General features: G+C 39.3%; 1 protein-coding gene across 1 annotated transcript; it reads right to left on the minus strand.

Annotated features, from left to right (window-relative positions):
• Nucleotides 1-653: 653 nt before the first annotated feature.
• lars1b (leucyl-tRNA synthetase 1b) lies at nucleotides 654-25,120 on the minus strand. Its single transcript, XM_038707533.1, has 32 exons — nucleotides 24,963-25,120; nucleotides 24,466-24,587; nucleotides 24,155-24,242; nucleotides 23,955-24,035; nucleotides 21,635-21,772; nucleotides 21,306-21,467; nucleotides 19,993-20,105; nucleotides 19,613-19,676; nucleotides 19,181-19,269; nucleotides 18,854-19,079; nucleotides 18,443-18,530; nucleotides 17,521-17,597; nucleotides 17,189-17,242; nucleotides 16,898-17,038; nucleotides 16,252-16,329; nucleotides 15,944-16,029; nucleotides 15,353-15,418; nucleotides 15,019-15,101; nucleotides 13,660-13,798; nucleotides 12,967-13,179; nucleotides 11,855-11,912; nucleotides 11,432-11,495; nucleotides 9,627-9,810; nucleotides 8,796-8,886; nucleotides 8,475-8,615; nucleotides 7,519-7,659; nucleotides 5,314-5,424; nucleotides 5,049-5,159; nucleotides 3,764-3,868; nucleotides 2,794-2,889; nucleotides 2,530-2,662; nucleotides 654-1,730 (listed from the first exon to the last, which is right to left on the minus strand). The coding sequence occupies exons 1-32, from the start codon at nucleotides 24,966-24,968 to the stop codon at nucleotides 1,525-1,527; spliced, it is 3,555 nt and encodes a 1,184-aa protein (XP_038563461.1). The 5' UTR covers nucleotides 24,969-25,120; the 3' UTR covers nucleotides 654-1,524.
• Nucleotides 25,121-25,237: the final 117 nt, after the last annotated feature.

Raw genomic sequence — 25,237 nt, forward strand, 5'->3', positions numbered from 1 at the left:
GTAAATCATCCAAAAATGGCCATAAAATTCAAAATGGCCGACTTCCTGTTGACTTTAGGCTATGGGTTCTTGAGGCTTTTTGTGCGTCTTGACATGATACATGTCCCCAGAAAATTTCGTAGATGTAGGTTGAACGTGAACGAGGGGCTAATTTTTTCTAATTTTCTAGGTGGCGCTAGCGAGTCATTTTGCAACGCCCATGTGCGAAACTTGTAGAATACGAAATTTTTCACCGGTTCTGACATGTTTGCAAATTTTGGTGAGTTTTCGAGTATGTTTAGGCCATGTCATTTGGGCCTACTTTGCAGAAAAAGAAAAAAAAAAAAAAAAAAAAAAAAAAAAAATAATCCGAGCAAATTCAATAGGGACCTCGCACGGTCGTGCTCGGGCCCTAATAAGGTGGAGTCTACATAGGCAGAACATAAGCTTACAACCTCTACCCCCTTGCAGCTACACTTTGTGCACATCATCCTCCATCAGAAGACTGCTCACGTTGCAAGATTATCTACACTATAGGGGCAGAGATCCGACAACCTAGCCAAAACCATTACACACTCTGGAGATGAGTCTTATTCTTGTAGGGAACAGTCGTCCTATTTATGTCCTTAGAAGGAATAAAACAGCATGGAGGAGAGAAAGAGAAACAAGGAGTCTGAATATTTCATAGGTTTTATAGTTTCCCTGGAAAACCACAAGTGAGACAAGCACCATCCACAGATAGAAAATAGGATAGCTGACAGGCTGACAAAGCATGAATGGAGTGATGTGCCTCACCTTCGATGTATAAAACAGCACAGCAGACACATTACCATCTATATTAAAACCGGAATTCAGGAAGATGTAGGAGCAGTCTCACAATGTAATAACATAGAAGAACTGGTTGGCCAGGACAGATCAGGAAATTGTGGGATGTTTGCAATCAAAAACCCCACTTTATTTGAAAGCTTTATTATACAGATAGCTGCTTGTTTATTATGAATCATATCAAAGAGGAAAAGTGTGTTCGTCAAGAAATATTACTAGATTTGACATTAATCTAACAGACTAAGAAAAGACGGAATAGAATACAAATTCTGGTGTTTTCCTACATACTAAATCCTTATTTTTGAGATATTTTAAATATTACATTTTTTTTCACACCATTGAAGAATTTAAGTACCAAAGACGCAGCACTCTGAATTTACTGCAAGTGTTTGTGTTTTTTAAAGGAAAATGGAAGCAAACTTTTCAGGTTCCATCAGTTTCATATATTCCCTTATGTTGCATTCTGCAGTGAAAAAGTACAGAACAGTGAGAACCTGTATATCTGTCAAATCTAACACCATGGGCAGTAGCAAATGGTGCAGAAACATAAATCATAAAACATACATATACTTTTCAGTCAGTGTTTCATGGCTTTGAGTCAAAATCCTTGTTTATTTTTATTTTATTGTATATTTCATGATGTATTTGAACCTTTCACAAATGATTCACTGCCTGTGTGTGAGAGAAAGCGAGTGAGAGGGCTAGCGAGCGAATGTTACTCTAATGAACCAGATAAACCAGACTGTCCCCGACGTCCACAGTGAGGCCGTTGTCAGCCAGAGTGACCCTCTTCTCCTCCAGATTGATGTTGAACACAGATTTGTTAGAGATGGGCAGTTTGCCCTGTTCCTCTTGTCCCATGACGGGCACCCGTCGTGGCCCTAGCAGGGGGTCCTCGTACCTCATCAACTTCACTCTGGAAAGATCTGGTGGAGGGGAGAAGGGCAGAGTCAGAGGGGTCAGAGATGAGGTGAGAGAGAGAGACAGACAGAGACAAGATAAAGAAAGAGAGAAAGGGATGAAAGAAATACAGAATAAGAGGGAAAGTTGTGGAGATAAGACACAGGAGGGGTGAAATGATGGCAGGGAAAGAGTGCAGAGTTTCTTGGATGGCTGGTGCTGGTTGTGCTAGCAGCACACTGGTAGAGATATTTGCCTTCACTGTTTTTAACAGAATAGAATGGGTATAAACTGCCATTTTATAAAGCACGTAGCTTGGTTTTGGATATAATGATGGTTAAAGCCAAATGTGGATGGATACTGCATGCCAGACGCCTATCGAAATTGCTTTAAGACAATGGTGGAAGCAGTGGATTCACAGTATGCAAGTAGTAGCAAACAGGTAATTGATTATAACTTTAACTGCAATCATCCCCCAACTTGCATTTAAATCACATGCTATTGAAATAAAGTAGAAATAACTACTCTACATAGCATAATGCATATTGTTACATCCTTTACCATGCTAGTCTAAATTTCAGGAGCTGCTGCCCAGCTCTGATACGATGTCAGCACTTTTTGTGAGCTGACTAATTAGTAAAACTTAATGCATTAGGCTGTTAACATTAACAGCACAGAAAAACTGCTAATGAGATAGAAAATACTAATAGTAGGTGTTTTTCCAATTACTGTCGCACTCAAACTACTCCCATCAGCCTTCATTGGTAGAAAAAAAATGGAGGAGATGATATGGGACATTAGACCCAGGCATGATTTTTTACTTACCTTTGATGAGTCTGTTGACCTTGGCTAGCCTACGGATGATATTGTCTCTGCTGTCCCCCTGTCGGATCTCAACCTTTGTAGAAAACAGGCCATTGGACGGCTGAGGGTTGACCAGGAAAACACACACTCCAGGCTGGGGAGACAGAGGCACGTCACAAATGCACAAACACGAAACTTAATTATCAATTTGAGTGTACGAACAGAACACACAAACACTCCAGCAGAAGGGATGCGTACAGCCAACATACAGCCAAAAGCATTTACCTCTGATCTGAAAACACTGAACGGCTTCCCTGGGCAACAGTCCTCCTTCACTTTGTCGTCAGCCTCAGATGCAAACAAGACATCTATCTGTTCCAGCTGTAGAGGAGTGATGTGAAAAAGAATGATAATCAGCTGATCAGTCTACCACCAGATAGTGTGTGTATACAGGTGTGTTTGGTATGCCCCGTGGCAAACGCTGGTGGTGTTAACAAGGTTCCTGCAGTGATCAGAGACGCAACATCTGGCTTTACACTAATCTGTCACACATTCCCAATCAGGAATGACATTTCAGTTTGAAACTGCACAGAATAACATGACTGTAAAGAAGTTTTTATCAATAGACAGATTTAAGGCGGAAGTTGAATCATAGTATTAGTTTGTGTGGTAAGTGATACGTCGCTGTTTCTCAGTCCTACATGATACAGCTCATTTCTGCATCATTAGCCTTTTGTGTGGCAGCTTATTTTTAGCTATGGATCTATCAGAAACATGGGAATTGGATTCAGGGTATTAACTTGATGTACATTATGTAGAATTCTCCTTTCCTGTGGTTAAATCTGTGCTGATTTCACAAAAGTATCTTTGGGATTTGGGTTTTACTTTTTGACTCTGCTAAGCTTCTGTGCAGACAAAAGATTTAAGGGCCTTCTTGAGTGACAGCTGAGCTCAGGATTGTCTCAACTGACTTTTGCAGAAGTAGCGAAACTCAGCTTTATAGTCAAGGTATTTTTGAGGAAATCAAAATGCTGCAACGGCATGTTAGAGCTTGACATTTATGCTGGAGCTAAGATGTCTTTGCTGTGTGGTATAACTTCAACAAATTCAGTATTACATCACCAGCTTTGTTCACCTCTGGGCTTGCAAAAATACTAGACCCCTCATGTGGGTTTTGGCTGGGACAGATACTTCTCAAGTGGGTTGGCCTTAGATGTACTGTATGATTTTAGGAATGTTGAATCACAAAAGATACCTCTAAAGAATTGGTTAAGTAGACCAGGTTCTCCATCAGAACTGTCCGCTCATCAAACTCCAGCTCCAGATCCAAGACCCTTGGCCCGTTCTTCTCCAGGTTCTCCTACAGAACACAAAGGACATGAAGTAATACACAATCTGAACAGGAAGTCAACATTCAGTTTCAAAGTTTCAAGTTTGCTAAATATTCTGACAAGCCATAAGTTAAAAGAAGACAAGGAAATGCAATATTTCATCACACTACTGGAGAAATCAGGTTGTTGTTTATAATTCAGCATTAAGCACACAGTTCATTGTTATGCTGATGCTGCCACAATGAGATTATTAATGGGAAAAAAGCTTTGTCGACAAAAGCTGCCAAAACAAACCATCAAACAAGGACAGCTGGCTGAGAAAACAACTTGAAAGCTGAAAGACCAGCTTGAGAGACAGACTACGGAGGAACTCAAAGCTGATGATGACTATTTATTAGTTTTGTTCTGTTTGATCACTGCACTTAAATAGCAACACCTGAAAAAAAGCCCTGGGAACCTATGGGATATGACAACTACAATTTTAACAAGCACTGTGCTTCTGATCATTCATTAGCAACTTGACCGTAAGTGTATATATAGCTCGATATAACAGAAACAATAAATGCAGTGACACCTTAATTTAACATTTTTACCATCCTGCCATGCATATTTAGTAAAAGCTCCTATTAGATCAAAAGAACACCTTAACTAGAAGTGATGCAGCTTGCAATGTGAAAGGAGGGAATAACAATTGTGGACAAAGACATATAGACCTCCAGCCAAGTTGTAGATGGGGGAAAAAAAAAAGATAGAAAATACATTTTTTATGAATGTGGCAAACAAACACAGGAACTGGCTGAGACAGCCTGTCAAAAGTGTGTTTTGCACATGTTCAATCAATAAACACATTAAACTCTGCAGAAAGTATTCCTGAAATTTCTTTGGAATTTTAATGTAACACTGTTGCTCAAACTCTTACTATATTGGGAGTTTTGTCATTGTTAACACAAAGAGGAATAATAATAAAAAAACAGCATTTAAAAGACGTAGACAAATCTTTCAGACCCTTAGACCCTTAAAAACCAAAAGATAAGCCGCCTTACAGACAAGTTAGGTAAACAGCTTCTTAGGCGGTAAACAAAGTCAACTTAAACAAGCAGAGAAAAGAATAAACACAAATAAGAACTATGCAAGCAAATATGTGCAGAATGCTGGTATTAAATTCCATATTTATGACTACACTGTCACCCCTACTTCCACCTGATTTACCTTGATCATGGCTACAAAAGGCATGACTCTCTTCATATATTTCTTCAGTTCAGGCAGGGCTCCCAACTCGTTCGCTATCACTTTATTGTCTGGAAGGGCCCCGTTGTTGCTCTGGGCAGACACCAAGAAGAAAAAGACGGTAAGATGCGCAGACAAATGGGAACAGAGAGAGTGGAAGAGTGGATAACTCATGGGAAACACAGCATAACATACATGATAATCGAATCTATGTGTGTGAATGATGGGTTGTGCATTTGTTTTTCACCTTGTAGTGCTTTCCGAGCAGGGATAAGGCACTGTGCTGCCATGGAGGGTAGCTCTTGGCAACGTAGATAGTGCAGTGGGAGGGTTTGGCTGGGGGTTTTGAGTCACCTTTCTGTTGAAGGAAAAAATGCATAAAATTTATCCAAATCGTTAATTTATCTTAATAGGCAGGTACACAAGACTTTGATGGTTTTGCTTTTATTCAGTACAGTGATAGCATATATTTCGGGAGAGGGTGGCCTCAATGAGAAGCAAACTGTTTGTGTGTGTGTTCTTCTGGAATGAAGACGGGAATCTGTGAACTTATTTTATGCGACAGCTGTCAAGTCTACTCCAATCCTGTACTATGTGTTTTCGCAAACAAGTCTTGATGTGACAGTATATTACCATTATAAATTAAACATCATGGAAAACATTTTACCTTTACAGTGGCAAGTCATAGAACCTTTACGGTCTCAATGCTATTGCAGAAACATTTCATAACTCAAATGTTGGTGTTATTCCTGTTACTTGGACTGAAAGTGTAAAGATATGGTTAAAAAAAAAAAAAATTTACAAGCCTGTAACATTCATTCTTTATTGGAAGCTTTTGTGAGTAGCAAAAAGGGAACTATAACTTAATTTTGTTATACAACCCTGTGTTGTTGTAAAATGATAAATAAATCTACCTTGTACCTTCCAGATTTTGCTTGGAATTGTGTTTTATTTTTCATTTGAACTTTTTTCAGTGCCAATTCTCCCTTTTTTCAGTTCAGGGCTTGTTTCCAATGCCACCTTTTATTTTCAATGCCAAAATCTAGTCACTGTCCTGGCTCCATACTTTTGCACATTAACAAAATCATATGATATGTCTTGTAAAATCATGGTCACATATTCTCTGAAGGCTCCAGCCATGGAGAGGACAGGGTTAGAAACTTAAAGGCCAACAAGATTTATCTGCCTCCTTAACATACATGTATGAACGGGTACAAACATTATTGTCAGCCTCTTCAGTCTCCCCCCCAGTCTCCCCCCCCCCTCCCCCCATCATCCCTCCATCTTGCCTCCATGGCAACAAAACATTTGCAGCAAATCAATAACAGCGGCCTGGAAGCCTGAGAAATCGTCTGTCTCAACTCTTGTCAATACTTGTTTTGCTTTTCTTCCAGCTGCCTACATCGACATATCGAAGTGTCGAACTGTTAAACAACAACAGGCTAACTTTCTTGCTGTGAACACAACACAGACTTAAATCCTCAAGTGTATCCAAAGTGACAGTCACACAGCCCAATATGACAAATAACACATTTGCTTTTATTTACAGCATACGGCTCCCTCAAACCTCGGACCCTCAATGTACAGGATGCTGTGGCAGAGATAAGGGAGACAATGTACAAATGCTTTGTCGAACTGTGTGGTCATGGAGGGGGACCATTTAAAAGTTGATTCATACTTGTAATATCGTTAGTCATATTTTGTATGCATGCTTCACACAGGGTCAGTGAAACTGGCCTGGAATGGAAAAATAGATTAAATATATGGAGAGCAGGTTTCAAGTAGACCTAATTTTTTGTTAAAAACATAATTTGTATGCGGTCTTCAAGAGGAAAATTCATGTCAGTCAGTAAGAAGGCAACTCTTTTTTTTTTTTTTTTAATCCAGGTCCAAACAGGTAAAAGACAGATTTTTTAAGCTCAGAGTCAAACAAATCCATCCTCTCTCTTTTTAATTAGCGAAGGGCAATATCTATCTAAACAGCAAATGTGTTATTCAGAAAAGCTTGAGCTTTAGTTCTTGGTTTTAGCTAGTTATAGTCTAGTTAAACCTAAATAGATTCCATAAGTGATGTGAAAATCAGATTAGATAAACAGATCTGAGTTAAACTTGATTCAGCCATAATAAAATGCTACTGAACCCCAACTCTACTTTCAGCATGCTTACTGATATTTTCAAGCCTCTTAATATGCTGTTTGTATTATTTTCCGCCTCATTGTTCTTCCCATCAAACAATCATGAAACAGTTAAACAACACCTGAGGGGGAAAAGACTGCCTCCAATTTAATTACCACAGTTAATGCACTTCGAGACAAGTGTTTGATTTCATCAGAACTATTAAAAATAAAGCAATCAATTCTGAAATCAATATTAATTTTCACAATTACTTAAAAAGCCATTACAGCAGTGAAGGAAAAAGGCAGTGAAGAGTGTGAAACAACACATTTCTTACTTTGCTTTTAGGGGGCTGCATGTATGCTTTGAGTCTCAGCCGGAGGTCATGTGCGGTCTCCATCAGGTACTGTGAGGAACGGATCAGAATCTCGTCCACTGGACCCGCCACAGGCCACGATGCCTTCCTCAGAGAACCGGTCTATCAGGCAGAGGCAGAGAGGAAAGGAGGGATGTCGGAAGAATGAAGGGAAAGATGGTTGTTAATGCATTTTTGTTATCAGGAAGTGTTTTGTGAGGAGATTGATAAAAAGCAACAAAAGTTTGAGGTCTGCTGGAGCTTTAGAATCCAATTAACAGTACAACTAGAGGTCAAACCACCTTTAGAACAAAACTAGGCACGCATTGTATTAACTGGGTTCGTGTAGGAACTCCAGACTAATGTGTGTACCTCTGTGTCCACTGAGTGCCTCTTAGCGCTATAGCTTGCGGCGCTGAACACATGATTGGAGTTGTGGGGCCTTTGTTGTTGCTAAGCGACAACCAAAGAACCCATCTCCAGCGCAGCAGCACTCTTTCATATTCATACATTGGAGTGTTAAAAATATTCTCAGCTCTGTGCTGTTTGGGAGCTTGAAAACAGTGTGTGCATTCCTTTCATACTGACGAGAAGAAACCTGTGGTGTGAAGACAGGCTTCTGCTGGATATGTACACCAACAGAGGGAGTGTGTTAGTAGCCATTTCACACAGGTAAATGAGAAGTGGGACCAGTACGGGCCTCCTTGACGTACACTTCTAAGCGTTTTGATCCCAGGTGTATTCATGGAGTAAATGAACACAGGAAGTTGAAATGTTTATTTTAAACTGAAGTTTCTGTTTTACTTGAAAGTATACGGGGGGAGATGAACACGAAAAGACAGAAGGGATGAGAACTTGAAAGTCGCATCTGAACCCTAAGTCAGAGCATACAAGCAACTCAGAACCCACATTATGATGCCAAATCCTTAGTTTCTTACCTTGCCCAGAAGACCCCAGGTGTATTCACAAAGGTGTGGGCATATGGGGGCCAGCAGCAGAGTTTGTCTCTCTATAAACTGGAAGACAAGGTCTCTGTGCATGCCCTCGATTGCCAGCTCACGGTATTTATCTTTGGATGCCTGCACATACACATAAAAACAGTTTAAAAGGTCATCATCATTGGTAATGTGTCACTGCAGTATCCATAATAGTATCTCATTAAATGCTTCGGGAGGATGAAAAGCATGCTTGTCTTCAGATATAAAGACGATTAAGAGTGTATTACAGTGTTTTTTTTAATAAAAAGAAATTTTATTTACCTGGAACTCAAAGAAGCCACTCTTCAGAGCCTCCTTGTACATCATCCTGTCATAGTGCTGCTCTGTCTTCAAGATGCCTGCATTCATCTCACTAGACAGGACACAAAATCCTTTCAATCAGTGTGCAAAGTCAGTTTACCTATCACTTTTCAGCACTGAAAAGTACAGAGTTATATAAGTCAGGATTTTCCGAGGAAACTGTCCAAAGTCTGAAGGACCGGTTTAATTTTTTGGCCAAAGTACATATTTTCAAACATCAATGCACCTAAGCTCACAAGGTCACACTGCAATGCAACTTAAAAGAGAAATAGACTCACTTTAATAAATCAAAAGAGTACTTTCAACCTTATCTGTAAATTAATCTATCTGACCAGAGGCTAAACATGGTATCAATGTTCTACCTCCGCTCAATATAGACCGGAGCTGAAATGATTTGTCGACCCAATGATTGAAAACTAATCAAAAACAATTTTAATAATAGATTAACCCTTAATCAATAAATTCATTTACTGCCATAAAAATCCAAACATTTGTAGGTTTCAGTTTCACCAATGTAAGCATTTGCAGTATTTATCTATCTCATTTAACAAATATATAAATGTATAAATAAATAAATGTTTTTTTAAAATGTATTTTTTTAGTATTATTCAGACTATATTTTTCGACTATAGGATGCCGAGTTATTAAAGATAAAATTCAGCTCTGTATTCCCTGTCTCCATTTATACGGCCTTGCTTGACGTGAAAGGTTTTCCTAAATAATTTATGTGAGCTATAGATCTGAGTACTCGTCAACCCTTACCACCCCCTCTTAATGCATTCCTGCATCTACCTGGCAAAGACCCGGTCGTTGAAAGTGTCTGCAGGTCCCGTCCTCAGGTTGTTTTGGTTGGCAATCATCTCCTTCACCCACTCCACCCAGGTGTAGAGGCGCAGGATGCCAGCGTCAGCCATGGTCTCCACAAAGTTGGCGTCCTCCACTGTGTCCCCGGCATCGGCTAAAGCCAGACGCATACCTGAGAAAGGAAAAGGTGTGTTAAAGCAGCAGGAAGTATAGGGACCAACAGCACAGGTGTGATGTAATTCAAGTTGATTTGTAGTTAACGTTTCAGAGCGAAAACACCTCCATTCTCACTGCTGTCTTTGTAATTTTCTCAAATTAAATATCTAACGATATGGTGCCAAACACTGAACACAGTAGGGCTGCAACTAACGATTATTTCCAATAACCAGTAACCTGTCAATTATTTTCTCGATTAGTTGTTTCAGAAAATTGTGAAAAATGTCCAGTGTTTCCCAAAGCCCAATGTGACATCCTCAAATGTCTTATTTGATCCAGTTTACTGTCATAGAGAAGTAAAGAAACCAGAAAATAAGAGTTTTTTCTTTAATAAAGTACTCAAAGCGATGAATCAATTTATAAAATAGTTGCCAACTAATCGATTAATCGACTAATTGCTGCCGCCCTAGAACGCAGGACTTCCATCCAAAATACTTCGACAACAAGGTAAAGTTCAGAGGCTTTGTGGTAAATTCCACAGTCTGAAGAAAACTTCAGATACCCAGCTTCCCTCTAAGCTCTTTGACAGGAAGTCAACTTAATACGTCTATCTGCTGTCAGACCATGAAGCTCTTTACTCCCGTGGCAGGACGGCTTCTTAAGACACAACAGGCACATCTATTATTTAGCTCACTCAGAACATAAAAAAAACAGAAGGCAGAAAAATCCTAAAAGAAAAACAAAACAAAAAGGATGATCGATTAATCCTTACGTATATTGCGGGAGGAGGGATACCAGAGTTGTCCCTACCAGGTATAGATCAAAAAGATCTGATAACCATAGCTAAAAAAAAAAAAAAAAAAAACAGACAGAAAACTAAATAAAGATATAGAGATAAACAAAATGGATTATCATAATCAATTATGCCAAACAAGACAGTCCCAAACATAGGGCTTTTATTTTAAATTACATTTTCAGAACCTAATTCTGCCACTGCCACATCAAGTCTCACAACTCATTAGTGAAAGCCTCGTCTTCCTCTCATGTTCCTACAAGTATTCAATTTAGATTGTATACTGTTCTTCATTCCACTGCGTCTTGTCGTCATGTGGAGAGACCAACCGGGGGTGTGTACTGCCTTTCTGGAATGATGATCAGGCAAATACATGAAAATGCATGATCGATTGGAACATTTCTATAGCAATATCAGAAAGCTGCAGGACATTAATTAGTTGCTTCAGGCGGAGAGATCATGCATGTATACATTGCCCTACACTTTGATTAAAGCATGCATTAAATTATTATACAGAAACATATTACTTACAGTTTAAGGGATCTGATTTATGCAAAAGCTCATAGCACCTAATATCAAAACCTAAGCGATCTTATGAGGATGGGGCGTTTTCTAATTATCTTCACCACGGGATAAAATATGCTTATATTATAATCAAGTGTTATGGCCCATGCACTATGAAAACACATTGTAGTCTGTTTTAGATGCACACCGGGTGTTTTTTCCCCCTCCTATGTTTCAATGAAACAAGACAATAGATGTTGAAAGAAAATCACGATAGAGAGACGAGTAAAAGATAAACCGCACACAAGAGGGTGATAAATCAAGATGAAACGGAGTGTACCATCGGCTGAGAACTTGTCAATGGCTTGGGTGAGAGTGAGGAAGTTTCCAGTTGATTTGGACATCTGGTGAATAGAAAAACAGATGTTAGCAGCCAGAATCTTTCAAGCATGCCCACCCACACAAGTTCCTTACAAAGCATAGTGGAATATAATCATCAAGTCACAGACTGTCTGTGTTTGCAGTGCAAATCAACAGCACACACAGAAATTTTAATTCTCAACGGCAAACACTAGTTAATTACTGGCACGCAAGAAGAGTAGTTTCTAAAAAGGTTTGCTGCAAAATATAATATATGGTTAATTAACTGTACTGTTTCGGTTGTGTCAGTAGTCAAAAACCCAGACCACATCAGATGGGACCGGACCTTTCTCCTGAGATTATAACCAAATTTAGAGATAAACATTCATATATATTGGCACACCTTTTCAGAATTGAGCAGCAGATGCCCGTTGGCTCGCACAGCCTGTGGCCACTTCCCACTGTGGACACAAGAGAAATTTTCTCATTAGTGTCACCTTCACCATCATCATCATCAATATAATCACGTTAGCCCTAAAACAAGGCTGCTGCTCACTTGTTAAAATCAAATTGAAAACTTTGTAAGATCTTTTTGGAATCCAACACCCAGCAGAATAAATATACACACTAGGGCTCAGCGATATGTTTAAAATCATTATCATGATATTAATGGAGGAATAAAGGACATTTTCCCATTATTGATTTATAACTCCATAAAACATCTCCACAAAATGTATGCAAAATCACATATAAATGAATAAAATAAATGGTTAATGCAAAGAACTGTGTTCCTGTGTTCCAGTGTTATGCTTTCTCTTTAAACAAGTAAAACAAAACCTCACTAACTAATTGAATTAGCTTTTAATTACAGTTTACTTGGAATTGTTAATTTAGAGACGAGGATTTTGTAAAACAATGACACAAAATGATCATATAATCATGACGCGATTCCTCTGAAATTTGATAAACAATAATAATTTTTGCATTTCTTGAGCATCTCAAGATAAAGGCTTAAGAAGCTGTAACTATGCTTCATGTAAGGACATCACCGAGGCGCACGCTGCAACAAGCTAATGCCTGACACAGAGATGCAATGTCTGCAGGGCTGCAGAAAACAATTATTTTCATTGTTGAATAATCTCCCTATCATACTCTCCATTAAGTTTAAATTGCCTATTACAACTCCTCAGAGTCCAAGATGACATCTTCAACTTGTTGATTTTGTCTGACTAACCGCCCAAAGCTCAAAGACATTCACATTACAACATTGCAAAACAGAGAAAGGAAATTGGAGATAGCTGGAACTAGTGAATGATTAATCAATTAATCAATAATCAAAATAGTTGCAGATTACTTTTTAAGTCAATCTCTTTAGTGGTACATGTCTGTAAAAAAACATTAGAAAATATGAATGAGCTTTATTTTGAGGCTATGAATCATAATACATGCTATGAATCTTGCCTTCGTTCATTTGCTCCTTCTCTCTGTAACGTTAAATCAAGTGGGCAAACTCACTTGTCTTTGGGCCACATAGCCACATGGTTGTACAGGTAGTAGGACAGGTGGTTGGGCACCAGGTCTTTGCCAGACACACGGACGTCCACAGGGTACCAGTACTCAAACTCCCTCCTCAGCCTCTGTAGATGCTCTTTAGGGATGTTGGTCTTGGGGAAAGGAGACGTCTTAAAGAAGATAAAGTCCCACACCTCTCTGGTCATCTGCTCCGGCCTGTAGTAAAGAGGGGGGAGGAAAGGGGTGGGGACAAGAATGGTCACGGGCGGAACGAGGGACGTATTGGGTTGAAGCAAGTTGAAAAGAAGTAATTAAATGCCTGCATGTCACTTCTCAGCAAGCAGTGTTGAGGAAGAGATTTGAGGATACTTGATATGAACAGTGGGCTATGAACAGTTTCTGAAAAGCAGCATTTCTCATTGATAAATTCTTATTATTAATTTCATGGATTTACACCAAAGAACAAATCGACTTTTTTAAACAAGCCTGAAAAGTAACAACTGTCATTTTAAATGATTAAATACATTTCTTAAATCTGAGTCTTTTCTCCCTCAGGTGAACTACATCTATGGCTGTTTGAAGGCGGAATGAGAAGGAAAAGAGAAGGAGAGGCAGCAAATAAGAAGGCAGAGTGAATCAGTTCGGGCTTAATCCTTTATTCTAGTGTGTGCGTGTGTGTACACATTGTCTCCATACTTGATGCCCAGTGGTGAGGTGCCCTGTCCGTTGAGCACACCTCCCTGGAGGAGGTGGGCTACAGTGTAGTAAGCCATGTAGATGGTGGAGTCCGATAGTGACTCAATCAGCCACTGCTCGTCCCAAGGCAGCCGCGTTCCTATGGTAACCAGGAGGCGTGCGCGCACACACACACACACACACACACACACACAATGGGAGAGAAAGAGACACAAAATTATGAAGGCAGACAATTGTTGTCTCCTCTGCGCTTTTGTTGCATTTGCCATTTTGTCAAGCTGGTTACATTTTAGTGCCAAGAAAAACAGTAACACACAGAAATGGAAGTCCTGGGTCTCATTGTGTAATCCTTGGAAACAAGCTGAGATATAAAGCTTTATCGTCAACGACTGCTTTTTTCTCTCAAATTTTAAGAGTGTGGTGGGAAATTTTTTTTACAAAGGACAGATTTACTCAAACGGCCTCAAATGCACTAAGCTCATGTTTCTGTGTTTCCAGAGCATGCCGATTGAGATCTTTTACCAGCTTTTCATCGTATTAAATTACATGCAAGCTTAAGCAGTAATTAATTTTCACAAGTAGTAGCTACATAAATATGAGATCTGAGCAACATTAATTATGAAATGTTGATGTAATCAAATAAAATATAAATGCTCCTACTCTTGCATACCAGATTTTTTTGTCATTATTTGACTTAAGAAATAAAACATAACATATATTACATAATTAATTTAAAACACGAGGTACAATCTCTCTATGACTCATAAGTTTTTCTGTATGAAAAAAACAAACAGATTCCACATCTTTTCTTTCTGATCAAATTAACCGAAATACAAACTTCTTTTGCATCACTACATTTGTACAAACAGTGACAATATAATTATAGTAGTATAATAGTATTTTTTGATTCTGTAAGTGAGACAGAAGTGAAAGAAATCTGCACAATCTGCTTACAGTAAAAACGTTATGCTTCATGTTTTGAAAATGTGTGGGGAGATTTCTACAGTAGGAGTCTACAACAGGCCTGGCCTGTACTGCACTGGCCTGCACTGTACGCCAGCTGGCCTCCAGTCTGCATCTATTCCTGTATGAACAGAGAGGCAGACTGTTGCTAGGTGCTTTATCATCAGTCCTCTGTCTCCATCTATAGACCAGAAACATCACTCATACACTGGTTAAAATATCATTAAGCCCTGTTCATCTTTTAGCAGGGTAGTTCATTTAATCTCAATACAAGACACACTGTTACTTTTGAAATATGCATGTAACGATGGCAGCAATAAAGTTGTATATGTCATGTCACAACAGCATTCCTGACACAATCATTCACACACATAAACCATATAGGCTATAACTCACCAAGTCCGTAGGTACGAGAGCAGGCATGCTCTTGTAGCCAGGTCAAAGATGCCTCAAAGTTTCTCCTGGTCTCTTCTCCAAATCTGTAGAGAATTGTGTAAAATAGAACATATAAAATCACAGAAGGTAACTGCAGTTATTTATCTGTTTAGACTTTGGCATGATAAGATTTGTTTTCAGCTTTTGGCATGATAGTTACACGCAATAAAGTAATTCCATTTATTTTAGATTTTCTAGACTTTCACAGGAAGCCCCACAAGCACGGACAAACACTACACAAAGCAAAATATGTCTGGGAGGAGAATTCAGTATGTCAGAGGGTCAAGTGTCTTACGTCTCCAAAGACTTGAGGGCTTCATTGGCCTGCTGCTTCCACTCTGCGTCTCCATAGTCCAAATACCTGAAAGACACACAATATCAGCACAACGCAAATGAAAGAAAGCCAAAATGGCATGAGACCTTCTAAATACAGACCATCCAATCATCAAAGTTTAATTAGGAGCATGAACCCATTTGAGAAAAAGAAAAAAAAGCCACCTTAAAACAAAAATATTTTTTTTAATATTCATTTCTATTCCGCTAGTTTCAATGACACTACAATCCACCTTCAGATCCACTTAGTGTGGCTTTGGTTTAGAGGTAGCTAGGGTCGCCAGTCCGTGGCAAGTTACTGAACCCCAAATTGCTCTAGAAGGCTGTGTGTGTGAATGATTCGATTCTTTCTGATGAGAAGTTGGACCTTGCATGTTAGCCTCTGCCATCAGTATGTGAATGGGATGAATGTGACATGTAGTGTAAAGTGCTTTTTGAGTAGTGGAAGACTAGAAAGGTGCTATACAAGTACAGTCCGTTTACAATAATTTCTTCTTATTACTAATGAACACACTTTACGTTTTATAGTATACAGATTTCAAGTGGCACTCACCACTGGTCACAGAGAGCCACCACACACTCATCAGCTGAACGAGACATGACCTGTTTTTCTGGCTCCATGTAGATCATGGCCTCGCCCTGTGATTGATTAGTACAGATCGTCATTACAGGTGAATAAAGATCAAGCATCCATCATACATGGCACATTGTGAACTGTACGTACTATTAACGGTGAACAAACATAAGAGACACAAAACAAAATCCAGGATAAAGGCTGAATTTAAAGTTGCTACATGTTATTTGAATATATTTCATTTTTACTTCAAATACTTTTTGTATTAGAAACAAAGAATGACTTACCCTCTCAACCAGCATCTTCTGGATGGGTTTTTTCACATCCTGGACCTTCTGCCCCTTGTAGCCATCAACCAGCATGATCTGAGATGGAATTCATTCACAGAAACATTTCATTCAAACTGATGCCTTTCTTTCACAATTCTAGCAGTTCTTTCAATAACAAGTAGGCCACGTCTCCGCAGTGCGTTCTACAATCACAAATGATCATAAACTGCTCAGTGGGAGGACACGGACTCAGTGTACACAAATGGAATGTGCTCTACTTGATGCACTGCTGCCTTTAGATGTATAATCCGCTGACAGTGAAGGCCGCTGAATTTGTAAATTTTAACGTGACTAATATAATGTTGGAACAGTGTCTGTGCAAAAAACTGAAAAATAAAAATTCTAACCCCCGCCTCTGTGTACAAACTAAGCCTGCTGTTTTGCACAATTTTTCAGCAGTAGGCAGATCCTAACTGGTTGCAAATAGCCAGTTAATGAATAATTTAGTACAGCTTTAAGTTGTGAATCTCTTGGTTTGTGTCTGGGAGATAAATCATACAAGTTTCAAACCCAAAGTTAAATCCACAGGGGTTTCACAGAGGGCTTGCATTTTGCTGACCTATGTAGCTGGGGTTTTTTATTACTCATTAACCACTAGACTCACCCCTTCATAAAATCCCTTCAGGTAGATTTTCTCTTTGGCCTCAGCCAGCTTTTCCTTGTCATTCTGGCTCTGGATCTTCAGCTCATCACACAGCAGGGGAGCAGACAGGTTCCCGTAGCCTGGTATCTCTATGATAGGGACCTGACATGTGCGCACACATATACAACACACACATTGAGGCTGCATTTAGCAATTTAGATCAAATTTTTTTCACATCTTTTTTTTTTACTAGAATTGCTGGGTTCAATGCAACCGGACTGAAATCAAACCGACTTTAACAGATCAGCTTACCGGCTCAAAGGGAAACACCATCTTGTCCTCAATGCCGTACTTCTCCCGCAGAGCCTTTCAGAAATGCAAGCATTAAGAATGAGACACAATGAGTGTTTCTTTAAATGGTCTCATTTTTGCCTGAAGAACCAGGGGTTTAGTTCACTTGAACTTAAGCAAGACTCATTTAAAAAAGGACAATCTGTTAAAACATATCAAAATCTTAATTTCAAAATTGCATGTGAATGTTTAAGATCGGCTCTGATTTCTGTGTTTCTCTGCAGCAGACTTCATTTGAGGTATAAAGCCTTGGCAGCATTGTAGAAATTTTGTTCCAAGTTCTGTAACCTCACCTGTTTTTTCTTGATGTCTCTGAGAGCAGCAATGTCATCAGGAGCATCAGAAGGCACGCTGGTAACGACCCCCGTACCTGCGGAAAACGCAGACAAGGCAAAAGGCCAACACATAAATGTATTTATGCAAATCAGATCATATTTTTCTCAGTGATGCTGTAATTGGGCACTGGGCACAAGAGATTCGATCTTACTGAAATTCGGACATTTCACCTTCAAAAATTCAAATCAAGTCTATTACAAAAATGAATTGATAGGACAAATGAAAGCAAACAGACTAACTACACCCCTCAAGCACCACAAACCAGAAAAATAGATAGCACTGACTTCAAACAAAACAGAGGCACTCTGGGTGCAATTAGATCCATTTATTATGTTTATAAATTTTCTCCCTCAAGGACAAAAAGCAGGCATTATTTCCATCCTTTGACATGACCCTACAGCACTTTCTAAATTAGATGGTGACCTTGGCCTGCTATTTTGAGACTCCCGTTTCCATGAGCTCCTCCAAGAATATTTAAGACAAGGAAAAATAAGGGATATAGTATGGTGTAGATTTTCTGCAGAAAGAAATACCTAAAGCAACAAGAGCTGGAATCTATTATCTTTATTTGAAATACAGACAGACAAACAAATTGAACCATTTCAAGCAGCTTCTTTTGAACCATTTGCCAACGGTCAGATGCATTTCACTCAAGTTCAAGCGCATATAAGAGAGAGAGTAAAGGTGCCCCCGCTCTAGGTTATTCTGACTGCTGGGAGCAACACTGGCCAAGAAACCTTTCAACAACTATGACGCAATAACCAATGTGACAAATTTCTGCCACACACACACACACACACACACACACACACACACACACACACACCAAACAACATAACCTCACTGAATAGCTATTCTCACTAACTTCTTGACTCATACCTTTGTCCTCCTTGATAGTGAGCATGGGCAGAGCATAGATGATCTTATAGCAGGTCAGAGGAGCACTCAGGGCACAGCCAAGGATATCCTAGAAAGAGACAAAAATGATGCGGAGCAGAAGTAATACATTTAAAGGAATAAGTTTTGCAGGTTGTTTGTACCATAGTCATAAAACCATGTCACCCCCCACACGCACACAAACACAGCTAATTTGCCTCTTAAATTCAAGGTGTCCCATGGATGATATTATTTAGTCTTAATCTTTTGTAAATACAAACTGCTGGACTGTTTATTTAAATCATATGAGACAATAGTGTTTGCCTTATGCCATTAAGTTTGAATTAAATAAAAGCAAAATGTTAAATTAGTATTTATTGGCAACTACAAGCAAGACAGACACAAAGTTAGTACCTGTCCCAGTATTTCCATGCTCACTGGCACCACTCCATTCTCTTTGGTGAAGCCCTGGTAAGACATGTTCCTGGCAGACCTACTGGTACAGATGAAGATGTCTCCGCTGGTTGTCTCAAAGGCAACATACTTGATGTCGGGCCTCACCCAGCAGTTGGTCTGGCCAAACATGGTCTCTGCTCTCAGAGTGGCAGCCACCAGGAAGATGTTTTTGCCTTTCATGCCGCTGTGGGGAGGATAGCACTAGCATTTTACTTCGGTCTCAGATTAAATGTTAGTGTTTATTAAGATGAGAATTATTCTTAAGCAAATGTAAAACGTTGTTACCTGCTATAAAAGACTTTGGACTTAAATTTTGCTGTGTACGGTTCAACCACTTTCATCTTAATGAGCGTGTACTCCTGAGGTCCAACACCCTGCATGTGAAGAAAAACAACAAATTACAGCTACCAAAATACCTCAATTCAAAGTAAGAGACAGTTTAAAGGATTGAATTGCTTTTCCAGAAGATTTTGTGCTAACATCAAACAGAACTTTCTTTGTCACTATTTAACTACAGGAATAATCAAAAATGGAAAGTCAATTAAATCAATAGTGATCCCATGGGAAAGTGTTGGTGATGTGTGAGGTAGCGGTGGTAAATGTGCACACAGCCTCCTTTTATTTCTGCTGTAGGACTCACAACTGATCAAACATAAATCATGAGAATTTTGTTTTTCCACAGCTAATACATTATTTCATTGGGCCAGGTAAGTGTACCTCTCCCGTCTGCCTGTCATGGTCCATGCATGGCTGTCCATCCCTGGGGGAGTAGATGGTATACCTGCAGAGGAGTCAGACACAGTCACATTATATTACTTAAAGAACACAAAATGCCAAAATATCAAGTTAAACCGACTTAGACAAAAAAAAAAAACTTTAACGTCAGCCATCTATAAATGGCTTGATTTTAAACACCCACTTCGCTTTTACCATATGGCAAGAAAGTTCAAGTGATCAGGATAGCAACAAAGATAAATGAAATACATTATCATATTACATAATTTATAACATTTTCTTTTTTCCTATATCACTGCAAGGACATTGTTACAGAAAAAGTGACACAGTTGCACAGAGTAGAAACATCTAAACCATCTCACCTTTTGCCAAACTTGATCTTTTTTCTCTCCTTCAGTGTGACAAACTGCCACCTGACGAAGGAGTCATAAAAGGGGTTCACATCTGTGGTGATGAATGAACGCCTCCAGTCCACCTGTGAAGAGATAACAGGACAGACACCATGACCACCATTATTGACTAAAATTAAAAACCTGATTTAATCGTCCTCAGGGCCAATATCTTCTGGTAAATTCTGGGTATCAAGCAAAAAGATGCCTATGGGCATGTACCTAGGGTTATCGAGTGTGTACACATATTTTTTGATAATTTTGCCCAAATACATTGAAAGAAAGCCCAATGGTTGATTATATTTCACTGTCATCAAAGCATAGAATTACTTAGATACATAGATAAAAAAAAAATAAAAGAGACAGAACTTCATTACTCCCAAAGGAAATTCTTGTGCCAGAGATTATAGTTTACGTTCTATCTGCATTTGTTATTTTTGTAATTTATAACTGATAAATTGAATGGTCTTGATTGGATTAATCTCGTCATATTTAAATATAAATTTTGTTGCTAACTGCTTTGGCAACATTGTTTAAATGAAACATTCATGCCAATAAGGCACACTGAACTGAATGCTAGATTCAAGAATAAAAACAATAGAGTAATGAATATAAAGTGTACAAGGAATAAAAGCTAACACCGCCTAATAAAACAACACTAAAAGTAAGATTTATTATATTGAAAAGTAATAAAAACTAATAATGTATCCATCCATCGTCAACCGCTTATCCTGCGTCCAGGGTCACAGGGGGCTGGAGCCAATCCCAGTAGACATCGGGCGAAAGTCGGGGTACACCCTGGACAGGTCGCCAGTCCATCGCAGGGCCACACATAGACAAACAACGACTCACACTCACACTTAAGGACAATTTAGAGACACCAATTAACCAAGCCTGCATGTCTTTGGATGGTTGGAGGAAGCCAGAGCACCCGGAGAGAACCCACACAGACACGGGGAGAACATGCAAACTCCACACAGAAAGGCCGGGGCAACCGGGGTTTGAACGCACGACCTTCTTCCTGTGAGGCGACAGGTGCTAACCACTGCACCACCACGCCACCCTCTAATAATGTATATTATAATCAATTTAATATTGCACCTAATGTTGAAAAAGTAATATTGCAAATGATAGTTTGAGTGTAATACAGAACCCATGATATTGATGTTATTGTTCTCAGTGTCCAATGTTTCAGCTGTCCTTCCTGCTAAAGTGGGAGGGGTTCAACAAAATTTCCAAACAAAGACAGTAGTTCGCAAGAAGTCATCATTATTGTAATTAGTCACCTTGACTCCCATATGTTTGAGGTCTTTGACAGCTAAAGGAGGGAAGTACTCCAGCCAGTGTTCAGCACTGGCAAACTTGGCAATCTCCTGGTCATTCAGGCCCAAAGACCTCATAATGTCCCACTGGAAAGTGGCAGATCCGGATTTGGCCACTGCTTTACTCTAACAGAGGATTAAAAAAAAAAAGTGAGAGATATTGTAAATTGAAACACCCCTTGTGAATCCTGAACCCAAAGAAAACTTGGAATAATGAACACTAATCAGTTACTAAATTCCTTTTTTTATCTCTATGTAAAAAATGTCATCAGTCTAGTCCCTCAGATCCTGACCTTCTTGCCCTTTGCTTTGTCCTTGATGATGATTTCATCACATGTCTGTGGCTTCTCTTTCTCTTCTTCCTCCTCGTCTGGAAACTGTGGAGGGTTTCCATAGAGCTCCATCTCTCGCTTTAGCTTGTCTGCACAGGCCTGGCAGATACAATATGGATGGATGAATAACAGAAAGAAGGAAAAGGCAGCGTGCGCGCATGCGTGTGTGCGTGTGTGTGTTGGGGGAGCGGGGTTGAAGACAGGTATGAATTGTTAATAATACTATGTAAAGATATAGTAGAGTAAGCTGAGAATGAGCTGAGAAGTGTCTTAGGGATTTTGACCAAACCAAACTTGGTGATTGCAGGAACAGTGGAAAGACTGACAAGGACGATCTCCGCAAGTTTTATTTATTTTGTGTTGAGTTTGAATGAAATGTCTTTACGATGACCTGCAATTTAAAATCATTATTGTTTTCAGAGTTTGGTGGCGAGCAAGAGCAATATAACAGCTGTTTCTGATTAAACAAAAATGACCTTAATGTTTAATAAAAAGGTCTCTCTCTGTAGGGATCCTTTCAGTTGTCATGTTTTTTCCTTTAATTTGCGGTTGGTCTGAATGCTGCATAATGTGAATTTTCTCCTTGTGACACTTTCCTCCCGTAACTTACATTCGCTGCAAGTGTTCACACACAACGCATGTAGGCGATTTTAACGCAATAACGTGAATAAACACAACTGGCAATTACTACAACTGTATGAACCCAAAGTAAACATTTTTCCATATGATTAATTAGCAATGAATGGATTAAACTGATGCTGAAATAACTACAACATGATGCAGATTTGTTAAACATATGAATTCATGCTTTGTCAGGTCTGTCAGCAAGACAACAACTTCTAAAATGTTTTTTTTCCTGAATGGAGTTTGGATCGATCAGGGCTATTCTATGCTAACTTGGTCACAGTAAAGTACAATGATAACTGGAATAAAGTTACAGACATATTTTCTGAACTCACCAGGTAGTTCAACCTCCTTGCTTAATGTTCAGTTTTGTCCGGTTTTTATATAAATATGAAGTCGTAGTCCGACAGAGCTAACATCATCACTGGAACCAGATGTGCACGGGAGCTAGCTGCTGAGAAGCTCCAGTCAAGATAAATCAACGTTGTAATCCCAAAAACTATGAGCTCCTCCCGCAAGTAAATGGCGTAGTTGTCAGAGCAGAATCCGACCAACTACGGCTTTTTATTTGTCCAAAGGTTGCAGTGCTGCTCCTCTCCCCCAAGTTTAGCAGCTCTCAGCCGGCCAGCAGATTTTCAATCCCCCGCTCTGCCTGGCCCTCTCCACACATCGCTCTGAAGCCGTCGGTGATGTACGGACAATCTAAAGCGTCATGCGACTTTCTCGCTTGAGTTGAAAATATTCAACTCACCCGAATTCCTTCGCGTCGCCGGTCTCGCCCCCTTCGCACCGCCTGACAGGAAATCGCGGCTCTACGTGTCTTTGCATTGACTTTGTATGTAAACTCACCACCCCAAACGCTGCTTCACTTTTGGTCTGAAAGCGCCATACACTTTTAGAGGACGTATGTTACTTTGACAGGCACATTTGTCCCCAAGGATTAAGTTTTGCCTGCTTCATAGCTACCGGCTGAGGTGTAGAGCCAGAATAGTGAATTAAAGCTTGGGCAGGCAAAGAAACTTGCAAGAAACAGCTATATTTTGAAAGTATCCAACCAAAAAACAATCCCACCCTCCTGCGAAACTACTTCCCCAAAACACATTTTCATGAGCAATGAGTGCATGAGTAGAGTGTACGCAGGTAGGCAAGCCAGATTTCTTTGTGTGTGTGTCAGAACATTTGATTTGTGGATTACTGTCGGGATGTAAATAGAATTTCAACAAATGTAACAAAAATGCTTCTGAAACAAATTGCTGGGAAGACAGATTTGGTGAGTTTTTATTTTATAGCTGTCCAGTTTGAAAGACGTGTGCGAGTTAAAATTACTGTTTTTCCTCAATTGAGTCTGCTGAGACCATTTGTTTCGGTCTGAGATGTTAGTGACTAGTGCAACATTTAGAGGCACTGAATGTTGCATACAGTTTCTTTAAAAAAAACATAATGTAGTTGGTGACAACTTTCGCGAACCTCATATTGTGTTTACTGAATGAAAAGTGGGAACATTATGTCAGATCATAGGTCCTCAAAGAGAATATACACTGATTTTTGTTACAAGGCAATACCAACAATTATTATACCTAAAATGACATCCTCAGTATGACATTGTAACAACACATACAGGAGCTGATGGAATGAAAAAAAAAACAACAACACTAACTTTGATAGGCATTCCTGTGCAGTGCAGCCCGAATGGGAAGAGGCATTTCTTTCCTTTCAGAGACTGGTAACCAACAGCAAACTACAAGAAAAAGAAGTTGGACAGCAGCATAAGTTGAATATGTGTATCTCAAGTAGGTACAGACAGAATAAGTTAATTTCTCAGTGTTCATCTCTGTGTGCTTTTGTACCCTAATTTACCTCACACTTTGACAAGCTGAATGTGTGGCCGAGGTGCAATCGGCCATTCATGTAAGGGTAGGGGAAGGTGACAAAGTACTTGTTTTTGCTGGAAAGAAAAAAACATTTCATTAAAATATGTATTGGAGACAAATGATTTAATACCTACTATACCTATTAAGAACACTAGTTCCATAAGGAAAAATCCTGAGTATGGCAATCTATGTGAATTACTTGCTTCCCATATGGTACTATTCCTGGATCAACTGTGTGAAAGAGAGTAAAAACACTCGTAGAACACAGGGTCTTTCTTCATGATACCGGAAACTCACTTTGTGCTTTCTCCAATTGTTGTTGGTGCATCATGCTCAAATGCCCTCTCCTTCTCCCATTTCTCCTGGATCTCAAGCTCAATTTTTCTCAAAAAGTCCAACTTTGCTGTTCCCTTCCGCTCCTGGAATACATTGACGAACCAGATGATAGTTCATTACAGAAAAGCCATTAACAGTAAAAGTGACAGCAAGTTCACTTAATAACGTTACAGATTATATCATAACATGAAATACACGTAAACTGTTAAGAACCGAGAATATAATAGAAACAGAATACATACTGTTCAACGCGTGTTTAACATGAAAATATCTGTAATCTCTGGTCTAGTGGAGTCAGATTTCGTTCAAGTCTATTTCTGCAGCTGGCTCGACAACTAGCTTATGTTAGCTAACTTAGCTAATATAGCTACAGTAAATTCATGAGATATAGCATAGCCACTGCCTCCAAACTAGTATTGACCATTCTTAACTGCACATAATTAAAGCATTGGACTTACCGCCATTTTGACCCAACTTGCAAGCAATTCACAATTCTATTGTTTAGACAGAAGAAACAGTAGAAATAGTTTCTAGTTTGACAAGGGAGACCCACGCCACCTGTGCCTTGCTGATGACACCCACAAGCAGCTTCTCGCTTGGTTTTCTGGGAAATGTAGTCCCTATAACTTCGCATCGTTAAAAATGTATCGAACTAGGATCTTGATTCGTGTAGTGGTTATTTGATAATTCTCAAATATTGTAAAACACAACTGTAGGTAGTTTATATGAATTT

This window comes from Micropterus salmoides, unplaced genomic scaffold (assembly GCF_014851395.1).
Source record: "Micropterus salmoides isolate LMB-PRFRI ecotype aquatic unplaced genomic scaffold, ASM1485139v1 Ms_hic_scaffold_9, whole genome shotgun sequence".
In the NCBI taxonomy this organism is placed as follows: domain Eukaryota; kingdom Metazoa; phylum Chordata; class Actinopteri; order Centrarchiformes; family Centrarchidae; genus Micropterus; species Micropterus salmoides.

What these genes read in the sequence shown, in the direction of transcription:
- lars1b (XM_038707533.1), bottom strand. An exon ending in GCACAGGAATGCCTATCAAA is followed by an intron (nt 21,773 to 23,954) that starts GTTAGTGTTGTT and finishes TGTATCTGCCAG; the next exon opens with GCCTGTGCAGACAAGCTAAA. An exon ending in CCTGGGGTCTTCTGGGCAAG is followed by an intron (nt 7,660 to 8,474) that starts GTAAGAAACTAA and finishes TCTGCCTGATAG; the next exon opens with ACCGGTTCTCTGAGGAAGGC.